This window comes from Hermetia illucens, chromosome 4, assembly GCF_905115235.1.
Source record: "Hermetia illucens chromosome 4, iHerIll2.2.curated.20191125, whole genome shotgun sequence".
Taxonomy (NCBI): domain Eukaryota; kingdom Metazoa; phylum Arthropoda; class Insecta; order Diptera; family Stratiomyidae; genus Hermetia; species Hermetia illucens.
The window spans coordinates 42,148,715-42,172,945 of record NC_051852.1 but is presented as its reverse complement, the minus strand read 5'-3'; the positions used below and the strand labels follow the sequence as shown (position 1 = coordinate 42,172,945).

The following is a 24,231-nucleotide window of genomic DNA, read 5'->3' as shown; positions in this document are numbered from 1 at the left end:
TTAAATTTATCACTGGAACGATATAAATGTGAGTCTGTTTCGATACGATGAATGGATCATTTAATTGGAGCCGATGAAGTTATGTCACAAAAGCAAAAGATCTCCGTTCTAGAAGGAGCAAGTTGGTGGTGTTTCAGAGTTTAAACGAAAATCTCTAATAACTGCGTTACCAAAGATTGGAACAGCTGATGCTCCTTAAAAATTGACCAAAAGTAACGAACCAGCCATCTTTATACATATGTGGCACTTTACACCAATAATGTCTTGTTTCTTTCAAGAATGCAGTGAGTTCCCCAGGTCGGGACAGATCTTGCGGAACAATCAGCGTGATAAGTAAGAAGATACCACCGCATAGACTGGACATGAAACGCTCTGAACAGCTGCAGTGATGTCGGCGCTGCTTTTTACGGTTCTATCACTTCGCTTCTGTTTCGAATAGGCTCCTAATCTGAATACTGGATTCTCGTTACAACTGTCGACTTTTTTTGTCACAGCTGTCTGAGTTCAATATAGTTCGCTCAAAAACTTCGGCAATGCTACTCGCCCAATTGTTACAGATCATCGCTTCTCGGCCGAACAGAAAAAATAGGCAACAGTGTGTGTGGGTACCAGATTAAGGAAGGTAAGTCGTTCAGAAATTCAGCAAATTGAGACTGCATACTTTTGTTTCCGCGGGAACTCGTTATATTTGTTCTCCTGGAGGTTTCGGTTCTTGGAAGAATGGGGCAAACACAATTGAAAAGTATTCTACACCGTTTGGAACTTAACACGTTGAGGGATACTTCCACTGAGGTCAAGACGTATACATTTCTTGACGTTTTAGCACACGAATACGATTCTCCTAACTTCTGCTTTCGTAGGTCTGCATAAAACATCCTTGCCATCTATATTCGCCCTTCTGACCTTCTGACAAAGGACAAAAACGGTCTTAGACGCCGCACTAGGAGAAAGCTACTACTGCTACTGCTTTATTTCGACTGCCAGACCACTGTCTGGTGCAGACGTCATAAAAATTTCAAGTCGATGCTGGTATTATCATCCCTTTTTATGAACGGGTTAAGGTTAACCTCAGTCGATTCGACTCGGGCACATTATTTTATTTCGTCTTGCTATTTTAAAATCAAAATATACGCTTTTAGAAAATACCATAGTAGCCCTAATTTTGAGTTTCTTTCGTTGGATGAACTGACAAAAACTGCAATGGGAAGCATTTGTAACGGAGTTAAATTTAGAGTTTCAGATTGAGATGAATTACTGTCGAAATCAACTCTAGATTTCCCCAAAGTTTATGGAAAAATCTTTATCGCATTGTTTTTTTTAGCCTCCTTTGCTCAGTGGTCAACCCGGATGATTACTCAAACGGTAGAGCTTTAAATAGGTTTGAATTCCACTAGAAATATGGGTGAAACTTACATCCTTTTCCAGGCTCCAAAAGACTCTTTCTCGTTACGAGATGTTTGTTTTTGCCCTCATAAAAAACAGCTATTCATTGAATCGCCAATGTAATTCTTAAATCCCAATAAGTGGAACCATCCTGTTCTAAAAAACTGTTGACTAACTTTGACATCTTCCTATTAAAAGGAGGATTTTCACAAAATTTCGCACTTTAATCTTTTCGTATGCTGCTGTATTGAATATATTGAAGCAGCGTCCCCGAGGTGCCGAAGCAAGTAGTTCTGCCCCCTAACTGGTATTATAGTTATGTCCTAGGTAGAAGCCTCGAAAATGATTTTGGTCAAGAAGAACTGCCAATGATCGATACACGCCGGCACATACTGGGAGTCCCCAAAGCCTTCGACAACTCCTTGCAACATCGATGGGGTGATATGACCCTAGCTCTCCGAAGGTGGTAGTTGCGGCATGTATCAGCAGTCAGCCTCTTCTGGAGTGGTCGGATAGAGTGCATTGAACCGGTATTAACAGACCGCGTAGCCCCGAATGAGCGATGATCCGACCGTGAGTTCCTAGATCAGCTAAGCGTAAGTCAGACCTCAAGGAACTGAAGTAAGGCTGTGTCCCCGAAGGTACACCCAGTTTTGACTATTGCATCCCGCTCCCTTGCACACGATGCACTGATAAAAACTTCAATGGAGAATAAAAACGACATAAATAAGAAAGCAGTAGGAATACATAAAGAGTTGACTGAACTTGTACGGAAAATGAGTCGCTCACCGCAGCGCCCAGCAAAAAACACACAAAGGGTTCAAATACCCGGGATGCGCAAATAAAGAAGAAACCTCGCAAAGCGATGCGGCGCCTGGGACGCTGACGGCAAAGCAGGCAATACCACGAAGTTCCGTTGTTCCGAAAAGAGACACAGTGGAAACTGCTGAAACTAACCAGATGGCTTCAAATATACGCCGGGTGGAAGTGCAACCCATTGCTCTTGCGTTGCAAACACCGAAGAGAAAAGACTTATCAAGAAATGCGCAGCAATTGTGAAACGCATCCTGTCTGTGACGTTCCTCCAGAAAAACGTCAACCTTAGTGTTTTGGTCCAATACCTATCTGACATCGAACGAAACGATGCCGGACTTCTGACGCAGGCTTGATGCTCTGCCGGATGCTACCTTAGTTGTAGAGCACTTTAATGAGGCATGTCTTACCCAGACTCCGAGTAAAACGAATTCTCGAAATGACAGTGAGAATAGGAACCGTAGGTTTAAAATCCATTCTAAGCATTCACGACGTACCTTTCGCATTGAAATGACTGATACCGCTAGTGGACGGATGGCGAGTTCTGCAACACTTCTCTTCAACCTCCCGTCGGCGTTATTTCTGTGCGTGGAAGGGAGTTGTGGGGCTGCAGCTGGACCTGTTATAAATTCAGTTAGAAACCTGATAACGACGGCCTGCGGAGCTTCCATGCCCTGGAGAACATCGGGACTTGGCAAGCCTTAGCCACTTCGTTCTATGTATCGGACGGCGAAAACTGGTAATCCGAGAAATCGGGGTATTGCGGAACCGAGCAGATGGACCACATTGTATGGGCACAACTCCCTGAGCATCCCGTGTAGAATGACGACAGCTGCGGGGAGGGCGCCAAGGACTGCTCACTTTTCTCTATTAAAGAGTTGGAAGTTGAAGTCCTCTCTATGAAACGCAACAAGGCGCCCGGACCCGATGATATCCCAGGTACTTAAACTGGGGTTCCAACATCGGTCAGCCCTAATGCTCGGTGTATTCAATGTTTGCCTGAAAGAGGGCATTTTCCCTTCTCGTTGGAAGGTGGCGAGGATTGCACTGATTAGCAAAGGAAAGGGCGACCATGAGTTGCCGTCCTCATACTGACCACTTTATATGCTCGACACTGTCGGAAAAATTCTCGAAAAGCCCATCAAAATTAGATTCGCTGAAGCGATACGTGCTGCTGGAGACTAATCCCAACGGCAGTCTGGCTTTAGAACCGATTAACCGATTAACAGTTGATGCTGTCATGCAAGTCGCGGATATCATTCATCGTGCGGAAGCACACAGCCGAGAATCTCGGCGGGTGGTGCTCCTCGTAACGCTTGACGTCAGAAGTGCCTTTATTTTCGTAAAATGGAAGGATATGCTAAGTAAACTAAACACCACTTTCCACATGAAAAGCTATCTCTTGTGGATGGGGGATTACCTGATGAGGGAGGGGGGAGAGTAGGGAGCGGTCTCTATGAGATGCTAGAAGGACAGAGGAGGATGGAGGTCACGGTGTGGGTAACACGGGGATCCATCCTAGGGTCGGACCTCTGGAACGCTTCCCATGATAGTCTGCTCCGGGGGATTACCTGGTGACATACCAGAAAAGTCCCGTCTGGTCAGTTATGTAGACGACGTTCCGGCACTTTTTACTGGACGCTTTGTCGAATAAGTGCAAGGCATACTTAGCATATTGATGCAACGAATAAGCGGATGGATGGCCACTCATGGTATCAGCCTTACGCTGGAAAAAAACCGAAGGACCCTGCGTCCCATATCATTGGCGACTTAACTATAGAGTCAAAACCAACAATTAAATACCTTGATTTAATGCTTGACTCTACCATAAGCTTCTTCGCACAAATCAAAGCAGCAGCGGACCGAGCTGAGTCGGCTAATGGCCAATGTTGGGGCCCTATACTTACCAGGAGACGTTCTGATTTACGGCCCTGAGGTATGGGCTGCTGCCCTTGAGAAGGAGGTGCATTGTAAGCGCCTTACCCAAATGCAGAGATGGGGAGCTTTGCTAGAACCGACTCCATGATGATCGCGGGAGTGACCCCGTTGCCCTCCATGCTGAGGAGCCTAAAGTTAATTACAGCCCCAAGCGCAAAGATTTAACAGAGGTCGTTATCCATGATGAAGGTCAACGCACACTTAACAAGTGGCAACTCTCTTGGCAAAATCAGCCAAGAGGGAGATGGACTGCGCGACTCCTCGACAATTTAGTAGTGCAGATACCCCAAATGCATGATGGGATTACTTCCTTACGCAACTTCCAAGGAGGCATAGAGGTTTTCAAAATTACCTGCACAAAATTGAGAATACACGATCTCCTGATTGTGTGTTGTGCAATGGAGGGTAGACGACACCGAACTCACTTTTTTCTTTTGTGGTTTTCGTCAGGAGCTTTATGCGGACACCGGGGAGCTCCTTCCAGACAAAATTATCAGAGAGATATTGAAGAGCATTGGCAGATGGAGTTGTGTTGTACATAATGTTTGGGTTCTTCTTGTTGCAAAGAAGATTGAGCTCGACCGGCGGAGAGACCAGATAGCAAGGGGATCTCTTAAGTAACAAATCCTTTCCTCCTATCTCCTCGCGTTGACGAAAGGAATTCCCAGACTTAAAGGCTCCCTACGCCGGGAGAGCGGGAGCGAAGCCCGAAGTAATGTGTGTTCCAGGCTAGTCCTCTGATAACAAGAAGATGTTTAGTTGGTAGTCCGACAACATATTGTTGCGGAAGTCTAACACTCTGTGCATAGACGCAATCACCTGCGCACGGAAAACAAAAAAAGGCTGTTTACAACCGCATTCTTTTAGGACTAAGGGAATAACTCCTTCCGCGGATATGTATTTGGTTCGGCGTTGGTAGTTCCACGGGACTGGAGGACGTCAGTTGTGGTTTTAATCACGGGGGTTAATATGAGTGCCTCCTGTGTAGGCATAGCTCCACAGTTCTCGTCACAAATTGATTTGAATGCTGCAATGAAAGCCTCATCAGAAGTAACACAACTGCACGTTTTGTATTAACAGCTATGCTACAATTAAGTTGTAAAGCGCAGCTTCACAAAACCCCCACAAAGGGACCAACGTCAAGAAACCTGACCGAAAGCACATCCTCGGGGAATTGTCCTAGAACTCGCAGTCATGGTATTAAATAATGTCCGATGAGGTTTTGTGACAAGAACCATTTAAGTTCTATGCAGACTGGGGTGCTATCTAATAGGTAGATGCTTACGAGATAAGGGCGCATAGAGATGCGTTCAGCAATTACAAGATGCTAACCTAAACCTAGCTTCAACATAGAAAGTGCAGGATCACGATTCCTAGTAAACAGCTAGTTTATAGATCTTTAAGCTTTTAACTGACCCTAAACTTAACTCGAGAAAGCATTTCAAATTATTTCTTCGTTGTTTGTGAAAACGCGATCAGGACCTCTAGAATTAAAATATGCTTCCTTTCCCGTGGAAAAGTTTGACTTACTGAGGAATTCTTGGCTTTCTAGAAACTATGTAGAGTCAACTATTGAACGGATAAATTTGAAATAACTTTTTCGCAATAAAAGCATCCTTTGCGTAACAATAAATACAAAATCGGTCTTTGGAATCCACATAACAAATTTCACATAATATCTAACGAAAACTCATCATTTTTAAACTTAACTAAATTCTCTTTAAATTTTTTGGCACACATACTAAATTTCACCTCCATGCTTGCGATCCATTTCGTCCATATTCCACTTGTACAGGAACAATTAGAGCAAATCGGACAGAATCATCCAATGTTCATAATTTTCTTGAAGGCTTTCCGAAATTCAGGATTGAATATCGTATAAATGACGGGATTGACGAAGCTATTCATGTAGCCAAGCCACGTTGTCAGGATGAATGCCGTCACGCCTGGCTTGCATTGCTGCATTCCGATTTTCGTGCACATCGCATCCATAATGTTGCATGTGAAGAAGGGAACCCAACAAATTAGAAATACACCTGCGGAAATAGAAAAGGAAGGAAGCCAGGTTAGATATCCTGAAAAGCAAAATTACATATTTTAAGATTAAAGCAATTTTCGCCACTTCGGCTCTGCTCAACTGCTGCGGAAGGTTTCTACATTCATACATTATAACCATTCGTCCTTGACTACTATCAAACCATATTTTTGAACCGCACCCTGTTCAAACGTTTTTCAGCACCATCAACACATATTCTGGTCTGAGTTTGCTAACAAACGCTTTCCTTTAGTTACAACACTTTCTTTGCACAACATCGGTGGAATTTCATGCTAGAAAACCAACAGGAAATGCACCTATCCCTGCTCCTTCCTGAACTCGCTCCCACTTTACTCACCTAAGACTATGGCTAAAGTTTTTGTTGCTTTTCGCTCCTTTTTTGCCGAGGATTTTTCACGTTTCTTTTTCGACGCCTTGTGAACTTTGTAGATTGTGAACCTGTAAATAAAAACGGATGAAGGATCAGCTTGCGTTCATAAAAAAGGAACCAGTGGGAAAGGGTAAAAGGAAGTAAAGTAGCAAACATATGAATAAAGGATGGAGTAATGTGACAATTTTATTGTTTGCCTCTAAATGATGACTAGCTGGCTGGATGGAGGACAGTTCATGTTTCAGCTTCTCGTCCTTTTATATTTGTGCAGGATTCGCTTGTTTGTTTGGAGAATGGACGAGGGTTTTGATATTACAGGAAAGGTGTTAGCCGAGAAGTTGATATTATTATATTTACGGAATATTGGACACATGTTTTTGAACGCGAATTTAGAACTGTTGCCAGTCGCTTTGAAGTGAAATGGGTTAATAGATTGTGTGTAACAAAAAACAGTAACAGGATGAGCATTTTGACCTGTTGAGGCTACATTTATGTGTAGGCTACGAAATTGTGTTCTTTTCGATAAAGTTAATTAAAAAGCGTCAATTCCACTTTGTATCCTCAATGAGTGAGATACCAGCCACCACACATTTATTTTGAAGAGGATTTAACTTACTTCGATCTTTCAACTGTGATGGAAGATCAATTTCCGTGATAGAATACTATCTAAGGATGCATAATTTTTCGAGATATATTAGGTTGTTGCATATGAAATGGCCGATTTGGCAATCAAGTGAAGTTAGTTGCGATTTTGCTGTATCAAACCACCACCAGTTGGCGCTGTTGGTGTCGAATAATGAAGTATAAATACTCCTACACTTAATCAAGAAGTCATTTCAGTTTTGACCATCGTTGTGATAATAGGGAATAAAAAGGAAAAAAGGATGGAAAAGACCCGTGAGCGTATACTTTTTCTGTATGAGTTCAAACCCGGTCATAAAGCAACGGAGGCGACCAGGAACATTAACAGCACAACAGTAAGCAAACCAACCACACGGCGGTGGTTCGAAAAATTCCGGTCAGGCGACGTTAACCTTCAAAGTGAGCCACATGGGCATCCAGGACCATCGATTGACAACGACGAGCTGCGTTTGCTAGTCAAATCCGACACACGTCAGTCTGTGGGAGTCATTGAAGAGAAACTGGGCGTACACTATTCGACAGTTTCCTGGCACTTACAACAACTGGAAAGGTGAAAAAAATCGACCAATGGGTTCCGCATGCCCTTACGGAGCAAAACACGGCGCTTCAAATGGAAATTTACAGTTCTTTACTCTCCCGCAACAGAAGTGATCCCTTTTTGCACAGAATAGTGACATGTGATAAAAACCGGATATTATACGACAATCGTCGCCAATCAGCGCAGTGGCTAGATGCTGATGAGTCATCGAAGCATATGCCGAAACCGAGCTTCCATCCGAAAAAGGTAATGGTGACTGTTTGGTGGTCTACAGCTGGAGTTGTCAACTATTTTTTTCTGGGACCTGAAAAAACGATAAATGCACAGAAATACTATGTCCAACTCGAGGAAGAGCACCAAAAATTGAGTATTCAACAAAGATAGTGTGATACTCCTTCACGACAATGCACTACCCCATGTATCAAGAACAACGGTACAAAAGTTGAACGAATTGCAGTATGAGACTCTGCCATATTCATCGGCATACATGCTCTTGTATCTCACTGGGAGAAGTGTTTTGAATGGACTGACACCTATTTTGATTAATTAAATAAATTTTTGTAAGCTTTACAGTCATTTCAAATTTTAGTACCATTTTCAATTTAGAATGACTTTGCTTACAAAGATCGTTTGTTTTCACAAAAACTCGTAATTTCGGTTTGATTTCTATACAGCATAGCTAGGCCGACCGCAAACATGGTAACTCACCAGAGATTCTTCATGCAGGGTCCACACACTAAGCAGTTGCGCGAACCCCAAATCTCAACAAAGGTTTGGTTCGATATTGGGGAACCAAACATCGCCATAAACACAACGAGGGAAATGTGTCGATGCCTCGCAAGCGCAGAAACGTCCCATGCACGTCGCATGCAAACATACATAAACCAAATCCAACAGTCCATCCATACGTTTATGACAGCTTGTTGAGATTTGACAGGCGTGTGAACCCAGCATTAAAGTTTTTGTGGTTCCAATTCTTGTTTCTTGAAGGGAAGACCAAACTAAATAGGGAAGGGATTAAAGCACAGAGAAGCCATTATATTCTGCTTAGCCAGTTTGGAGCTTGATTGTGGTCTTCGCAGAATAACGCCTTTTTGCATCATTTTGTAGCTTTCGCACCTAATAACCTTATCCTAGAGGTTTCCAGTCCCGTTACGATAATTACCCGCTTGGGGCAAGCATTTAAGAAATTGAGGGCTGTACAGAATTCTTAAATCTTCCATCAAATGCGTCCCTTCATGCGCAACCTGAAAAACACCCACTCAAGGATATAAATGTGAGAAGAAAACCAAGAACAAATAAACAGAAACAATTTGCAGGTTTTAGAACATCAGGTTTTTAGAAGTGAGGAAGGGGACACCCGACATATACATTGAGGTGCTACTAGTTAAATATTGACCTGGCTGAACTGTTAGAATACAGCGGTTGGACTACAAACTCCGCATGCATGCTGCTCCCAAGCCCAGGCAAAAACGGAGGGTTTGAGACAACGCACTTGCATTATCTTCAGTAAAACAAAAATAAAATGCTGAGATCAGGGAAAGAGAAAAGTAAAGCATAATTGAAGTTATTCTACTATGCTAAATCCTACTTGATTTATCTTGGTGACAGGTTCCGCGATCAGCCGACCAAGAAAATGGATCGAATGTCGTTAGAAATAAGATGATCGGACCCAGTAACAAGCCTCGGAGAAATACTAGGTGGTTCACCTCAGTGGACACGGCAGGACAAGCCCCGGTCCTACAAGAAACCCCATGGCTTGATTGCAAAAGCTGCGACATAGACATAGACACTCAATACGGTTTTGGGACTGCCATCTCAGAGAATTTCCATGACGCCATTAAAAAAGTCGAACAATATGATGACCGGCTGATGAAGCTCACCACTATATCAGCTGATCGCAATATTCATTTCTTCACTTCTTGTACGCACCACAGAAAGATCGACCTGAGAAAGATGCCTTCTGGCAGCTTCTCAATGCAAAGACTTGTGACGTGATGATTATATCACCATTGTAGGCGATCTTAATGGTCATGTGGGTGAAATGCCAGACGGTGGCTAGCGTCTAATCCTTACACTCATGACCTGGTACTTACGAATATGTGGTTCATCAACATACCACTGGCCAATTGGTAGATTTACAAAAGTGCCATGTGGGAAGCAAAGAAAGCGATCGTTGCCACCCGAGCAGGTTACAAATATCTATACGGTAAACTCGACAGTTGGGATGGCGAGTGAAAGCTGTATCGACTGGAATATCAAACACTTCTGTTGCGTTAATGACAAGAACGGTACTTTGCTTATCGACCGGCGAGTCGACCGACGGATAGATAACAAGAATAGTTCGAACAGAAGGTAGATCGCTATCTAACTATTGAGAACCACAGTTCCAATATGGGAAAAAGCTAGTCCAGCGAAATGTTCAAACTACCGTCCAATCCGGTTGCTTCCCCATACCATTAAGATTTTTGAATGCCTTCTTGACAACCATATTCGCGAAATCGTTAAGATAACCGTGAATGAAACGTTCACTCATGAAGAAACACTGTGAAAAGCATTTCAGGATCTGTAGAAAGCGTTTGACCGCGTGCCACACAACCCAATCTCATCTGCTATGGTCTACGACAACACCTAGTGCCAGAAGAACTAATTCGCTGGGTTCAACTGGGTTCAACCCAAAAAGTAAAATTGGAAATGTGGCAGGTGTACCAAAACTGCTTCGTGTATCTGTCGATGTTCATCAAGGAAGCGCCCGCTCGCCACTCCTCTTTGTCACCCTATTACCACAGTGTCGTGCTAACACTAACACTATGTTCTCAATGCTGGCCGACTATAAAATATATATAATATTTCACCCCTTGATGGGGTATAACGCGTCAAACACGCGCTATCGCCCGCGGTTACTTGAAATGCACTTCAGCTCCCCCGCGATTCCCGAGGCGCTCGCACTACTCGTCTACTGTCCTGCGGCAGGTGCCCTGGGGGCGACCTACTCGTCGGCCATTCTGAGAGAGTGGATCCCACTGCGTGGCTCATACGAGCGCCAAACCTGCGCACCGACCAAGTTGTTCGTTTGAGATAGTGTCAGGTCAGCGTACTCCTATGATATGACGCATACAGGTATTGATGAAAGTTTGGAGCTTTTGACGGACAGTGCAGTTCACTTTTCATGTACTACTTCCATATAGCAACACAGAAAGAACACTAGCACAGAGCAATTTCAACTTGATCTTAGTGTTTAGTTAACTGCATTTCCAGATTTTAGACAGGGTAGCGAGAGCGGCAACATTTAGTTCCGTGCCGTCGTCAGCTGAAACCACGCACAGGTAGGGAGAGTGCGATGACCATGTAAAGGTGACTAGCTATTTTCTGTTGTGGTATACAGTTCTGAAATCATTGCAATCTGCGGTATCTTCCACGTCACTGACCAGCGCAATAGCAAATTCCCTTTTGTCACGGCGTATACTACGCTGAGTTTCTCGGAATTTTGCTCGATAGCGCGGTTTGAGGACGTAACGTCCGCCATCGCTCACAGCGATCAGGTTCAACCCCTTCCGATCCTTTCGGCACGTAACCGACGACCTGTGCAGGACCTGAGAAAAAAGCATTTTTGATGACGACCCAATGCTCATAGATATTTTCAGGCGCGTTACTCAGCAAATCTGCCGTTGGATCAACAAAGTAGCTCTCTCACTGTCAAACGACAGCTGGGCCATACAAGCGGTCGTTGTTGAACTTATCGCGTAACCGCTCCCCAAAACCTGCGAGAAATAGCGGACGCAACACGCAAGCGAACTTTACCGAACATCAGATGTTCATCCCTTTCGAGGCCGATTCCAGCAACTCTCTTGTCACGCACATCCAGAAGACACTTCTAAATTTACTGCTGATCGCGAAGTGGCCGATCTGATTGCTCATATGGCTTCGATTAGCTAAAACTCAACTGACCTTATGGCAGGATGTGTGCTCAAAGAGTGTACCACTCATGACGAGGCGGTGGAAGTTACAGAAATCAACGAACCTCCGACCAGTATCGTTACGGCCCGGTACATGTCCAAGCAAGGGATTGTCAGATCCCACCTTGTATTCGGATCACCCATTATGATCATAATATCAATAATCATAATAATTGCTCATAGAAAACATCCTTATCCACTATATCGGAAGTCACCGTTGGTGCACTGCACAATTGTGATGCTCCTTAACCTGGACGGAAATCTAGCAGTTAGCAGTAGCGGTAGCCGTCAGAAGCAACCCCTTGCGGGAGCATAGTGGGCATTCTGACTAGCTTTAATTCATTAGCTGAGGATTTGTTGAGAATAAGGATTCTCCAAGATAATACTCGTCCATCCTATAATGAGGAAGCGGGATCCGCAGAGCATTTTCCCCGCCTATGGGTGCATCTGACTCGGATCTTTGGTGCTGACATGCTCCAGCTACAGCGAAACTAACGGAAATCATACGTTGCATAATCAAATCCGGGATGTTCAGATACAATACCTCACTAGGGTCTTAGTGCTCCGAGGTTTTGCCTGTCCCCATTCTCACACACATGCACACACACTGGGCATCGTTGTCCCTGGATGGAGACACCTCGGTCGAGTTTTATTTTCCAAGGAATCTTCACGCTCCCCTTATTTCAAAGAAGTAAGTAAATTTACAACAGCTCGCGAGCGCCGCAGGAAAAAAATCGCACTAATACCCTTTTTATGGATTTAGGTAATTGGCTGAGGGTACCACCTAATACCTTGGTGCTACAGTTCCCTTCCTTATCCTTCCCCCAATCTAATGTTAATTACTGGGTAACTACATTTGCAAGAAGATATTTTGATATGATTATTATTATTCTGTTAAGGGAAAGTCGCACCGCGTCCTAGAAGAGCTATTGTGCCCCTTTTACTGGTTATAGTGTACCTGTTGATCATAGTATCTCAAGCAGGCCTGTAACCGTTAGGAACTTAAGTATGTTCCCCACTTCCAGAAGTTTCAGCTTTGCATCTGGTATTAAGTGTTCTCCCAGATGTATCGACCTACTTTGCACAAGTGCCGGACACTGTCCCAGGACGTGCATAGAGGTTTCGTCCTCCTCCTCACAGAACCTGCAGGCAGTGTCCGTAGATATCCCTAGCTTCCCTAGGTGGTAGTTCAGCCGACAATGACCAGTGAGAATTCCCACTATGATTCGGAGGTTCTTTTTGGTGAGGTTTAAGCAATCCTTTGTGCGCATGGGTTCGTATCCCGCAATAAGCACCCTGGACTGCTCCATCCCATGTAGGCCCGCACAATATAGTTCCCTCAACCGTTTCTCTTCGTTTCTTAGATTCATAGCCATGAAACCGTTTCCGATTCCACAGAAGGGTTCTGGCCCGTGTAAAGGCATCCCTGTTCCCTTCTTGGCTAGTTCATCCGCTGCCTCATCGCCTTCCAGCCCAGCATGGCCTGGAACCCAAAGTATCCAGACCTTGTTGGACGAGCCGAGTGTATTCAATCTCTCAAGGCATTCCCATACCAGTTTAGAGTTCACCTGGTTGGACCTAAGTGCCTTGATCGCTGCTTGGCTATCGGTGAGAATAGCTGTGTTCTGCCCCCTGTAGTTCCTTTGCAGATTAAAGGAGGCACATTTGTCTATGGCGTAAATTTCCGCCTGGAATATGCTAGTGTACCTACCCATTGGCTCAAAGTACATTTTCCTTGAACCAATAACACCGGCACCCGCTCCCTCTGCTGTGAGGTCAGTGTACCAAGTAATCAGTTGCTGGTTTAAGCCGTATGTCGCAGCCATACATACAGCCATACATACATAAAGCTCCCAGTTTGCCTTGTTACTCCAACGTGTTTCAAACTTCTTATCGAAGTGAAACCTCGTTGTCATGTTGTCCCTCGGTATCGGTTGATAAGGATTTAAAGAATATTTCATCATCCTATGGAGCAATGCACAATAACGTTATTGTTCCCCTAGGAGAGTTTACGTTAATCGGGTTAGCACACCTGGTAATCCCGAGCATTCTAATCTTTTTGTCATTTGGATCAAAACGGAAAAGGAAATACTCTCTCTTAGTAAAACCCCGCAGAGCCCCAACGGAGTTTTTAAAAGTGGAATATCCAAAGGAAGCATGAGGAGCTGAAGCGTGACATGAATAGCAGTTTTCCGGTTTTCAACCCGTCGCCCATGGAAGATTTGCTACTTAGTACAGACAAAATAAGAGTCAAAAGAAGATGTCTGGAACGAAGATTTAGTCCTGAAGGGTTCTCGTGTTGACGTCATGGCTGAGGCTTTACAGTCCATTTTCGGCCTTGGTCTGCAGAGTGTGCTTACTTCAGCCATCTCAATCCATAGATCGCGTCCTCCAATTTTGAAATCCGAGCAGATGATTTTCATACCGGTCTTCTCCTTCTGCCTTCCCTTCGTTTACCACTTAAGGTATCCCCGATGAACGTGATCAGCTGATTGCGACTTCTAAAGTTTTAATCATTTGGAGTCAAGGTCGTCAGATATTAATTTATTTATTTAATGAGGGCAATACACAGAAAACAAATTCCTTTTAACATATTGACCTCAGTGGGAGGAGGAAGTGAATGGCTTATTTTACGCTTAAGACTAGAGAGGGAAATAGAGTCAAAGGACCCAAGCGGTAGGGCGTTGTAGAACCGGCGTAGCCTCGGGATCGCAGAGTGGAAGTAAATCTCGAGCTCCGCGAAGGGTACATGAACAATGCCCGCACTACGTGTGTTATGAGACGAGGTGACACGGAAAGTAATATCCGAGTTGGCGGAGCAGTCCATAAGACAATTGCAGAGTTTGAAAAGAATACACATATCAAGGAAGATACGACGTTTCTGCAAGGAGGATAGATTGCGGGTGCGGAGTCGTGACGGATAATCAACCCGTGGAAGGTTCTTTTTGTGTTGTCCGGGTGAATTTGCGTTGTACAACTTCAAAAGCGCGGCAGTCACGAATGTGGAATGGGGACCAAACTACAGACCAATATTCAAGGATATTTCTGGCAATGGAATAGAAGAGTGTTAAGAAGGGCTGAACTGAGGTAAAGTCAGAGTAGGAACGTAGGATAAAACCAGACATTTTGGAAGTTATATTGATGATGTCAACGAAGTGGGAATTGAAACGAAGTTTGTCATCGAATATTACACCCAGGTCTATGAAGGAGGTCAGTAGTGAAAGGGGTTGTCCACTGAGAGAATAGGAAAAGCATGTTGGGGAGAGTTTAAGCAAATAGCACATCCAGTGGGATTTGTTAACATTTAGTATTAGTTTGTTGACCGAACGCCAACGGACTAAATTATCAAGGTTGGACTGTATGAGAGCACAGTCCAGCGGATGCGAAACAGAAGTAAACCATTTAACCATTTAAATATGGGCAGGTGAGGCTGGAGGCGAGGTCATTGACAAAAAACAGGAAGAGTAGCGGGGCAAGTATAGAGCCTTGGGGAACACCAGAGGAACGAGAGAAGGAACGAGATAAGTAACCATGAAAAGAAGCTTTGCAGGAACCGTATGAGAGAGGAAAGCCAGGAGATAACTGAGGAAGGGAAGTCTAGTAATGAAACGGTATCAAAGGCTTAGGAGAAATCGATATAAATAGCATCTATCTCCTGTCGTGAATTAAAGCATTTAGCAACAAAGTTGTAGAAACCAGAAGGTTTGAAGCCGCAGATCTATGTTTCACGAAACCATGCTGCACTTCGACAATGAGGGGACCGAAGTGCGCGGTCAACGTATCTTTCCAGATTTTGGAGCCAGAGGAGAGAAGAGAAATGAGGCGGTAGTTCACAACAAGGGAAGAGTCTCCGCTCTTGAGGATAGGGATGATAAAGTCCTCTTTCCTGAGATGGGGAAAGTAGCATTCTTTTGTTGTAGATTATACTCAGGGGGAGGGAAATGTGTTTTCTACAGATAAGAAGGAAGAGATTAGGAAGCGCATCGGGGACAGGCCCGACATTGGCCACCCTATTATCGTTTTATACACTCGGAGCTTTGCTGGCCTATGTATGCAGCTGACTTTTAAAATTGAAAGGACCAAGTAGAAGGCTCTGTTTGCGAGAATTCGTCGTTGTTTGTTTCGTCAGTTGCCCTCCTAAATATATAAAATTGTCCACATTTGCTGAGTTTCACTCGTCAATTGTTTTATTTTTGCTTTTTTTTCGTTTTTTTTCCGTTAATTCGTAGACCAATTTCGTTTGCTGTTTTATTGACGTTTATAAAAACGTCCTTTACTGCTGTGAAAGATCGCGCGATGATGATTATATCGTCCGCATATACTACGGTTTGGCTGCACTTATAGATCTGCGTGCCTTTTTGTCCACAGCCAAATTTGGTATAACCCGCCACTATGCCAGGTTGAACAGTGGAGGTGCCGATCTCCTTGCTTCTTCCTGACGTTTATCTCAAACACATATGTTAGACTATTATTGACTCTAATCTGCGCTATTGTATGGAACATTGTCATTCTCGTAAGGTTTGTCAGTTTTACTGGAATTCCCAAGCCCCAAGTTTGTATAGTATATCCTGTTCAATGTTCAATGCTCAATTGAAGTCACTAGTATTTGAGGAATATCAATGCTGACCTCCTAAATTTGTGTCGTTAAGGACGTCGTTTCATTTGAAATACCAAAGCGAAGGAAGGCAAAAAAGATTATGGAGTACTGATGAGAGGGACAGCAACGAGCGCCAATGACCCTCTTATCTAAATTTCTAAATTAGTTTCCCAGGTGCAACAGGAAAGGGCAGCTCACAGTCATCAAGCACTTCCTCTCATTTCATTAGATATTTTAGCTCCCTCCCGAAGCTGGTTAATTTGGTGAAATTTAAGGCAAGGAATCCTTAGCATTTACTTTACTTTATGTGTGTTTATAACATTTTATATAACGAAATAAAAGGAAAATTAATGCCCAATCCAATCCTCCTCCTTAAACTGTGTAAGTGGAAATTTATTAAACAACAGGATCTTTCTTGCTTAGGGTCGCTTTCAAAAAAGCTTAATTGTCATTAAAATTATCCAACTTTTACTGTGATTACAATTCCAAATGGAATTAATGACGGAAAATTGAATTCAAAAAGTCCCATAGTCATATATATCAGTAATCCTTACCTTGACGCCTGTGAATTCTTCTTATCCTTCCTAGAATTTTTCGAAACCGACGATAATGTTGAATCATGCCTGGCCAGAGACAGAGCATCCTGGATTCCATACCGAACAAACGATAATGGTTTCATTGCAACACTGAAACGGTAACAGAGAAAACATGATTGTATCATTGTGGAAACGCATTATTAAATGAATATGCATTCGTAACGAAACACGAACAAGTGTGGACGATAACGAGGACGAATTAGGATCTTGGGACATGTACAGGATGCAGGGAGTGGAATTTATCCGGTCAATTTTGTTGGCCATTACCTAAGTGGTTCTCGTTTCGGTGAACCGTCGTATCCATTCCTTTTACTTAGGCTGCTACGCTTTATACTACCACTGGGCATAGGACTCTCGGGCGGCGTCGAAGTCGCTCCTGCAAGGACATCATCAACGTTTGATGGCGCATAACCAGAATCATGATTACCGTTTGGATCGGCGACCGATAGTTGCGGCTGTGTAGTTATTTGTGCAACAACACTGCAATAAATTTTCATGTGTTTAGTTTTAGAGACTTTGCAATTCGGTTTTATGAAGATTAGTTCGAATAGCCACGCTATGAATTTAAATTGCCACTTAAGGACTACACAGGATTCAAGGTGATTTCTACGTGGCGTTTGTTTTCATTTGTCCAGTTTATGGGTTGAAGGATGTTTTCTGATTAGTATTTAGTGTTACTTTGTGCAACTTATGTGTCTTGAAATCAGGGGATGATGTTAGAAGCCAACGAGAGAAAGCTCTATCCACTCTTGCATAGCCACCCTTAACAGTATATCAAACAGCAAAAACTTACTTCCCAGTTTCTTCAACAACAGTAGCTAACATAAATTCGGTTGATTTATCATTAACAATAACATGGCAATCCTCGATGTCCGGGGACGCTGCGTTCTCGTCCTCCTCCTCGTTGGAACCCGACGCCGTATTTGTAGGTTGTTCGTCGGGAATGATCCTTGACCCGCTTTTACTGCTATCCAGCTGCGTCTCAGCCAGGCGCCTTGTCTGAGCAATATTCTCGATTATACTGCCGCCAGTTGTTAGGTCTGATATATGGGGCTTGCGAGCCGCTCTCTGCTTCCGTGCTCGACTTCGTAGGGCCTGCATGAGATTAGTTCCAAAAATAACCGAATGATGGCGCAATTCAAAGGACTTACCTTAAAAATATTCCAATATAAAAATACCATTATAATACATGGTATATAAAAACTACTTAACGATGAATATACTATGAAGTCACTATTATAGAATAAGCATAGATCTGGTACACGATCAGGTGTATTATTTAAACCTAAGACAATTGGTGATCCTATGGCGGCTGATATTGCCCAAACTAATAAAATAGTCAGACACACACGACGACTGTTTTTATGTTTAGCGTATTTTATTGGTTGCGTAACAGCAATATATCTGGAATGATAAGAAAAAGAAAAAGATACATGAAATTAAAATGTCAGGTCTTCAGAGGATGTTATTCAAAACTAATGAAGCCTAATCTTAATATACAAAGGGAAACTGAGTCCAAGTGGTAAAAATTCTAATGCTAAACGCTCTCACCAATGGAAGGGAGACGAGGGACCTTAACGTAATAATGTTCGTATGCTCAAAATCAATGTAGTCCTTCTAAGTTTGCCGCCTTGAAAGTCCTAAGATAAAAACTGCATACCAGTTTGCAATTTTCATAAGTGAATTTCTCTTGACTTCTGCATCTTGTCATTATGTACTAAACTCTGGTGCCGGTTGGTAGACTTCCCGGTTCCACTCTCGCCAACTATTAAGGGAGATCATCCGAGGAAACTTATCTTTAGCTGCACTTAGGAGCTATCTGCCTTGCCATCATGGAATGATAAAAGCCAACTTTTGAAGGCCTATGGGTGTTCCCACTTTTCGAATTCGATGGAACCATCATTTTCATTAGCAGTCAGCTCCTCCAGAAAAATGAAGTTATTTCAGGTTTGAATTCAGTATGGTGCACTCAATGTATTGTTGTGTTGTTGTGTCTTCTCTTTATATTATCCTGTGCCAGAAGGTTCAAACGGACTTCCACTTGCAAGTTGCTTCAAATAAGACAATAAAAGTATTTCAATTTATAGTCAACCTCTAAGTAACTTTCACTCCGGATGTTTGCGTTTAGAGTAATTTCCAGTTGAGCGCGTTAGTTAGCAAAACAGAAAATGAAATCAGTGGGAAATCCCTTCAGCTTTAATTTAATTTAATATTTTTAGCCTTTCTTTAGGATTTACATAAGTTTAATTAAAACAAAGCACCGAAACCGATCAAGAAGACACGTCTGCTTACACCGCCGCGGTTGGAACACAAGAGACCGACTTATTTCCATGCGGTCCTTACTGTCCCAACCAACGGCATATTTTTCGCCGCTAATTCTACACTCCCCCGGTGCGTTCGGAAAATTAGTGAGTGGAGAGTTCGCCATCTACCCGTCCGCATCCGCAACATTCGAAATAAATTTCGAATGCCGCCGATCCTGCCGCGCCACAGTATCATGGCCGAGGAAATGCTGCTTTTAAGGTTTCCTGTAAAACATAAGCTTATTAAAGTTTGTCTGCTCTTTTTCTCAGGAGGTGGATATTTTCAAATGATACTGGTCTGGATTCGCGCTTCCCTGTTTTCCTCCGCCTTCCATTCTATACTCTCGGCAGATGCGATCATCTAATCCTGCTTACATTCTACAGTTTTTGTTAAGTTCATCCGTGTTAGACAGTCGCAAAATGCGTGACTAGGGTACTCTGTCACTGTGTTGGACTTGCCAATTGGCTGAAGAGTCCAATTTGAACGTACCGAAAATGGGGGATATGGAGGATGCTTTCGAGGAAACTGAGTCAGATGATTGATTCATTTTCCAATGCTGTCTCTCCAACCACTCCTTGATGGTAGGAATTGGCACGTGTATCCACCAACCCTTTCTGAGCGTTCCAAATTTTCTTGCCATCTATTCAGAAATCTCCTCCCTTCAACAATCCTCAACACAGCCTTAACGCTACTCTTCAGAAGACTGTATAGCTCGAAGAGTCACCCTACTTCTGGGGGTCCCGCCATCAGTGTCGTACCTGTCTGTATGTTTGTGGTGGAAGAGAAGCTGTAGCCTCTGGGCACTCAGGCCGTGGTGGCCCATTGTACTCGACACCCCCGTCTAACGGATTTTTCTTAGTGGATGTGATGCTATACGATACTATCTGATGCGTCCATAGGCGGGACATTCACATAGAAAATGTTCCGTGGATTCCGCATCCTCATTACTGTAGGGACACGCCTTGAATAATTCTGATTCTGAACATATGTCCACCTAGTTACTTATCGCCCGTCAGAATGCCTACAATGCGGTATGCATGTTTGATGTGTCTAGCAATATTTAGGTTCTGCCACCTGTCATTTCGCGAAGCTTGTTCCAAGTTTTTGAAGACAGCCTTGGCCAATGCTACTCATACTCCAATTGCTGGTTCCGGTCCGAGCATGGGGGTGATTGAACACTCTTTTGCTAAAGCAGAGTAGTTCCACCGCATTGAATCTAGAGATAGAATTCAATCGGCTTCTGATTCCTGATAAATTTTCGAGGTGATCAAATGACTACTCAACATACTCAATGTAGTCTGGCCTACAAACTACAATGCGTCTGCCCTTCAACCGCTCGTCAATCGCCCAGTTTGCCGCTTTTAGGGTTGCATATACCACCCACATCACTGCATAACTCGACAAAAGTTGACGAAGAAGAAGGCTAGCGACATAAAATTTGGAAAAGCAATCAGACGAACGTTGTTGATAAAAACTAATTCGTAACCTTACAGCACTATATTTATTTTGAGTCGATGATTTGTTCAACAGTTATTGAAAATTTTAGTCAGCATTCATAGCAAGCCCAATTTGCAATTGCTGCCAATTAAGCCGAGATTATTAGCAAAATCGCAGTGAAGTAACAACTCCTTATAATAATAATTTGACACTTTAGACTGTGACTTGCAAGCTTCTTTTCTCCATCTTAACCAAACACCGTCTGCCGACCCCCTACCAAACGGGACTGAAGCTAAAGAAAGGGACAATATAGGTCAAATTGGAAATGTGGAGCATATAAAAACACACAACCGTTCACTTTTACGAGTAGAGAGTAGGTTAGGACAGAGCCCTCAAGATGCTGACCTTCAGATGCGAAGCGTCTCTAAAATTTATCTGGTATGCCTGGAGCTAAGGAACTTCCTTTAAAATCCTAGGTCCTGAAAGTTTCGTAAAAGGATCTTCCATTCCTATTTCCAGTTGCTGACCTGCTGCCATAACTCTGATTTAAGTAAGAAAGTCAGAAACGATCCTTTACAGTAGATACCTTTAATTGCAGATAAATTGGAGATATTGACTGCTGTTGTAAACCCTTAACTGATACATAGTGCAAGGAGTAAGCATCAACTTTAAAAGGGTGAGGCTTGACATTAATACAATGACAAAGAAATTCGTTCGACTTGTGCTGTACAAGACTAAAGAAAACTCCATACACAATCGATTAATCATTGGTTGACTCGGTATTACTTAGTTCGTGATTGGTTATTTACATTATTTCTCCAAGAGAATAGTATTGAGAGAAAAGTGATTGGAAGAAGACTCTAAAACAAAAACAAAGCAACAGACAAACCTATTCTACTTTCAGAAATATATTATACAGGACAATCTCAGGAGTTCTCGCCTACTTAGGGAAACCTTCATGAGTAAATTTAAAGAGAAAATGGAAAAAGGAGAAATTATTCTGAGTAAGCTACGTGGAAGATGACCTTGCCGTGGGCAAGAGGCAAAACGCAAGCTCCACTTTGGCAGGTCTAAACAATATCAAACGTTTTCATAATAGAAATAGACCACAAACGGAACAATGAACAAGGATGGGAAGGTAAAGTTTGACATCCACAGAAAACATCCCCCACACCCGACCGACCATCCCAATAGCCTCCAGTCATTCATGGAGTCAAAAATGAGGAAAACTTCAAGGAGGAAAAAGAATACATCAGCACCACGTAGAAGAACGGCCTCCATTCGAAAACAGTAGAACATCTTTTGAAAAGAAAAGAGAGACAACTGAAGAGGAGAGAGCTGACATACCCGTGCGTGCGGCTGGAAAACCTGGACAATTGAAAGAAATTCCTTTGCAGTTACTCAAGGATTTCCCAACAAAAAAGGGAAGGGAAGGAAAAGAGTGGAATCTGTAAAATCGATTGTCCAGAATATGATCAGGATTACGTCGGACAAACAAAAGGACTAGTAAGAACCAGAACCAGGAACACGTAGATAAAGCATAGGCAGCATTAAAGAAAGGATGAGCAGCGAGTGATATAAAACAATCAATAGCCAAGCACATGCTAAACAACAACCACAATATCCACATGGACAATCACAAGGTGCTAGACATACTTCGAGAAACGCGGACATTCCACATCCTGGACATTTTGGAAATCTCCAGCCTACCTACTCAGGACAACCCACAATAATCACGAAATTGAAAATGATCTGCTAACTGCAAAGACTGCTGCTTATGAACCATTTTCTCATTACACAAAGGGAGACGAAAACTACCACTCCTTCTACAAAAGAACTACCGTATCTTGTGTGGGCAATTATAAATCAAAAATTTACGTGAGCGCAGCAATTTAGCATACACGGAAGCGTCTACAAGGTTTACATAGTTCCATGCCGTCTGCAATGCATCCCTAAGAGAGAAAGGAGTGAAGAATAGAGTCTAAATAAGGAAACACCGTGTATGTCATACCACCGGGAAAAAATGTTGCTGATAAATATTGTTACAGCCAACATGCTTGAGTGGGGGCATTCATCCGCTCGTGTCCTTTAAAAGGCATGAAAAATGTGTCCTAAGAACGCCAACAATTTCTGCAATCATCGGAAAAATATCATCGCAGGAGCAGTGCTACCTCAGCGGCCATTATGAATGGGTCTGTCCTGTAAAATGTGCATCCATTGAATACTTTATATGAGAGAAATTTTCCACCTAGCACACCTGACACCGAGATTAATGCCCAAAAAAGATACGAGCATTCATCTTCAGAGATTCTGTGGTCATTTGTATGGCTGTGTTGTATGGTGCAGAGCTGGAATGTTAATTAGAAGTGGAGAAGGGACTAATGGATGGTGTTTGAAACGCATTGCTAAGTCACGTGTAATTGCAGTTTTATGAAGTGACTACGTCCTTTAATTTGTACCGCTCTTCTATTATTTTTCAACATAACGGCTATCCAGGTTGGCAGTTTGGATGAACCCATCATTTTGGAATTACTTCGCTGAATTATCCTTTTGATTTCTTGCCAGGTGATCTGCTTGTAAAGGTTTATGTGAGGCATTTTGCATGAAGCGCATGCAATTATTTCGAAGTTTATGTGCGGCTTTATATTGTCCAGATAATTATTTTGGGGATTCATAATATCGTACTCGAAATGTTTACACTGGAATTGTCTGCATTAAACTCAAACCATAAGAAACTTAAATAGTCTTGCCGAAGTTTTGAGTCTAAGCTGTCTAAATGTTAATCAGATTTAAGTGACCTTGTTATCTCTAGACCTCTGCTAGCTATTTGTACAACCCAGCAGTTAGTGTGTTAAGCACTGCACGTTTCAGACACAAACAAATATAAAAATAGGCAAATTCTTAAAAGGAATATTTTCCCCGGTGCTGGAAGGTGTTCCAGCAGCGAAATGGAAAAGCTATTCCATTGGAAGTTTCTTTAGGAATTGCTCCTTCGAAGGCCCATATGCCAAATTTATTCCTTTCGTGTGTTCTTGGCCTCTACGATGCCGTGTCTGACACGCTCCGTGCTGGAACTGGAACACGTGCTGCTGGAAGTTACGTCTGTGCGGTAAAGTGCTGGATGCGCTAGCTGTTGCATCGCTGTTAGATCATATGAATAGAAGTTAAGGCGCCTATCAAATCATACTCCCAGTTTGTGATCCCTCGTTTATTTGAATCAAGTTATAACTGCACCTTTGACAATAAGTAATTTGTACTGGTATATCCATGTCAATAGATACATCTAAAAAAAAGGCTATTAATCTCTTGACCAATATGATCACCTGAGGTTGTCCCCTACCGTTTTAAATCAAGTAAACCAAAATTTACAGGAGCTCTTCTTCAATATGATCAACGGCTGGACAGTCCATCCTGCCTGTTGGACTAAAAAACGCATACACGCATCGTCAGTTCAATTCTGGCCGTGAAAGGCGTTAAGATACAAATTTGAGATATTTTAACGTTATAAAATTTTATAAAAAATGTTTCCCAGCGATGAAGATGCACATGCAATGCTCGATCATTGCCTAAACGGCCTGTCCAAAGACCATCGGCCAGGCGT

At 42.9% G+C, this 24,231-nt stretch overlaps 1 protein-coding gene across 1 annotated transcript in view; it reads right to left on the bottom strand.

The window, feature by feature from the left end:
• Positions 1–5,955: 5,955 nt before the first annotated feature.
• Positions 5,956–24,231, bottom strand: part of LOC119654976 (dopamine D2-like receptor) — a 571,742-nt gene continuing 553,466 nt past the window's right edge. Inside the window, exons 5-10 of the mRNA XM_038060636.1 lie at positions 18,041–18,293; positions 17,683–17,984; positions 17,157–17,369; positions 16,848–16,979; positions 6,528–6,628; positions 5,956–6,170 (exon numbers count right to left, since the gene is read on the bottom strand). Coding sequence (XP_037916564.1) covers positions 5,956–6,170; positions 6,528–6,628; positions 16,848–16,979; positions 17,157–17,369; positions 17,683–17,984; positions 18,041–18,293 — 1,216 coding nt within the window. The remainder of the gene's footprint in view (positions 6,171–6,527; positions 6,629–16,847; positions 16,980–17,156; positions 17,370–17,682; positions 17,985–18,040; positions 18,294–24,231) is intronic.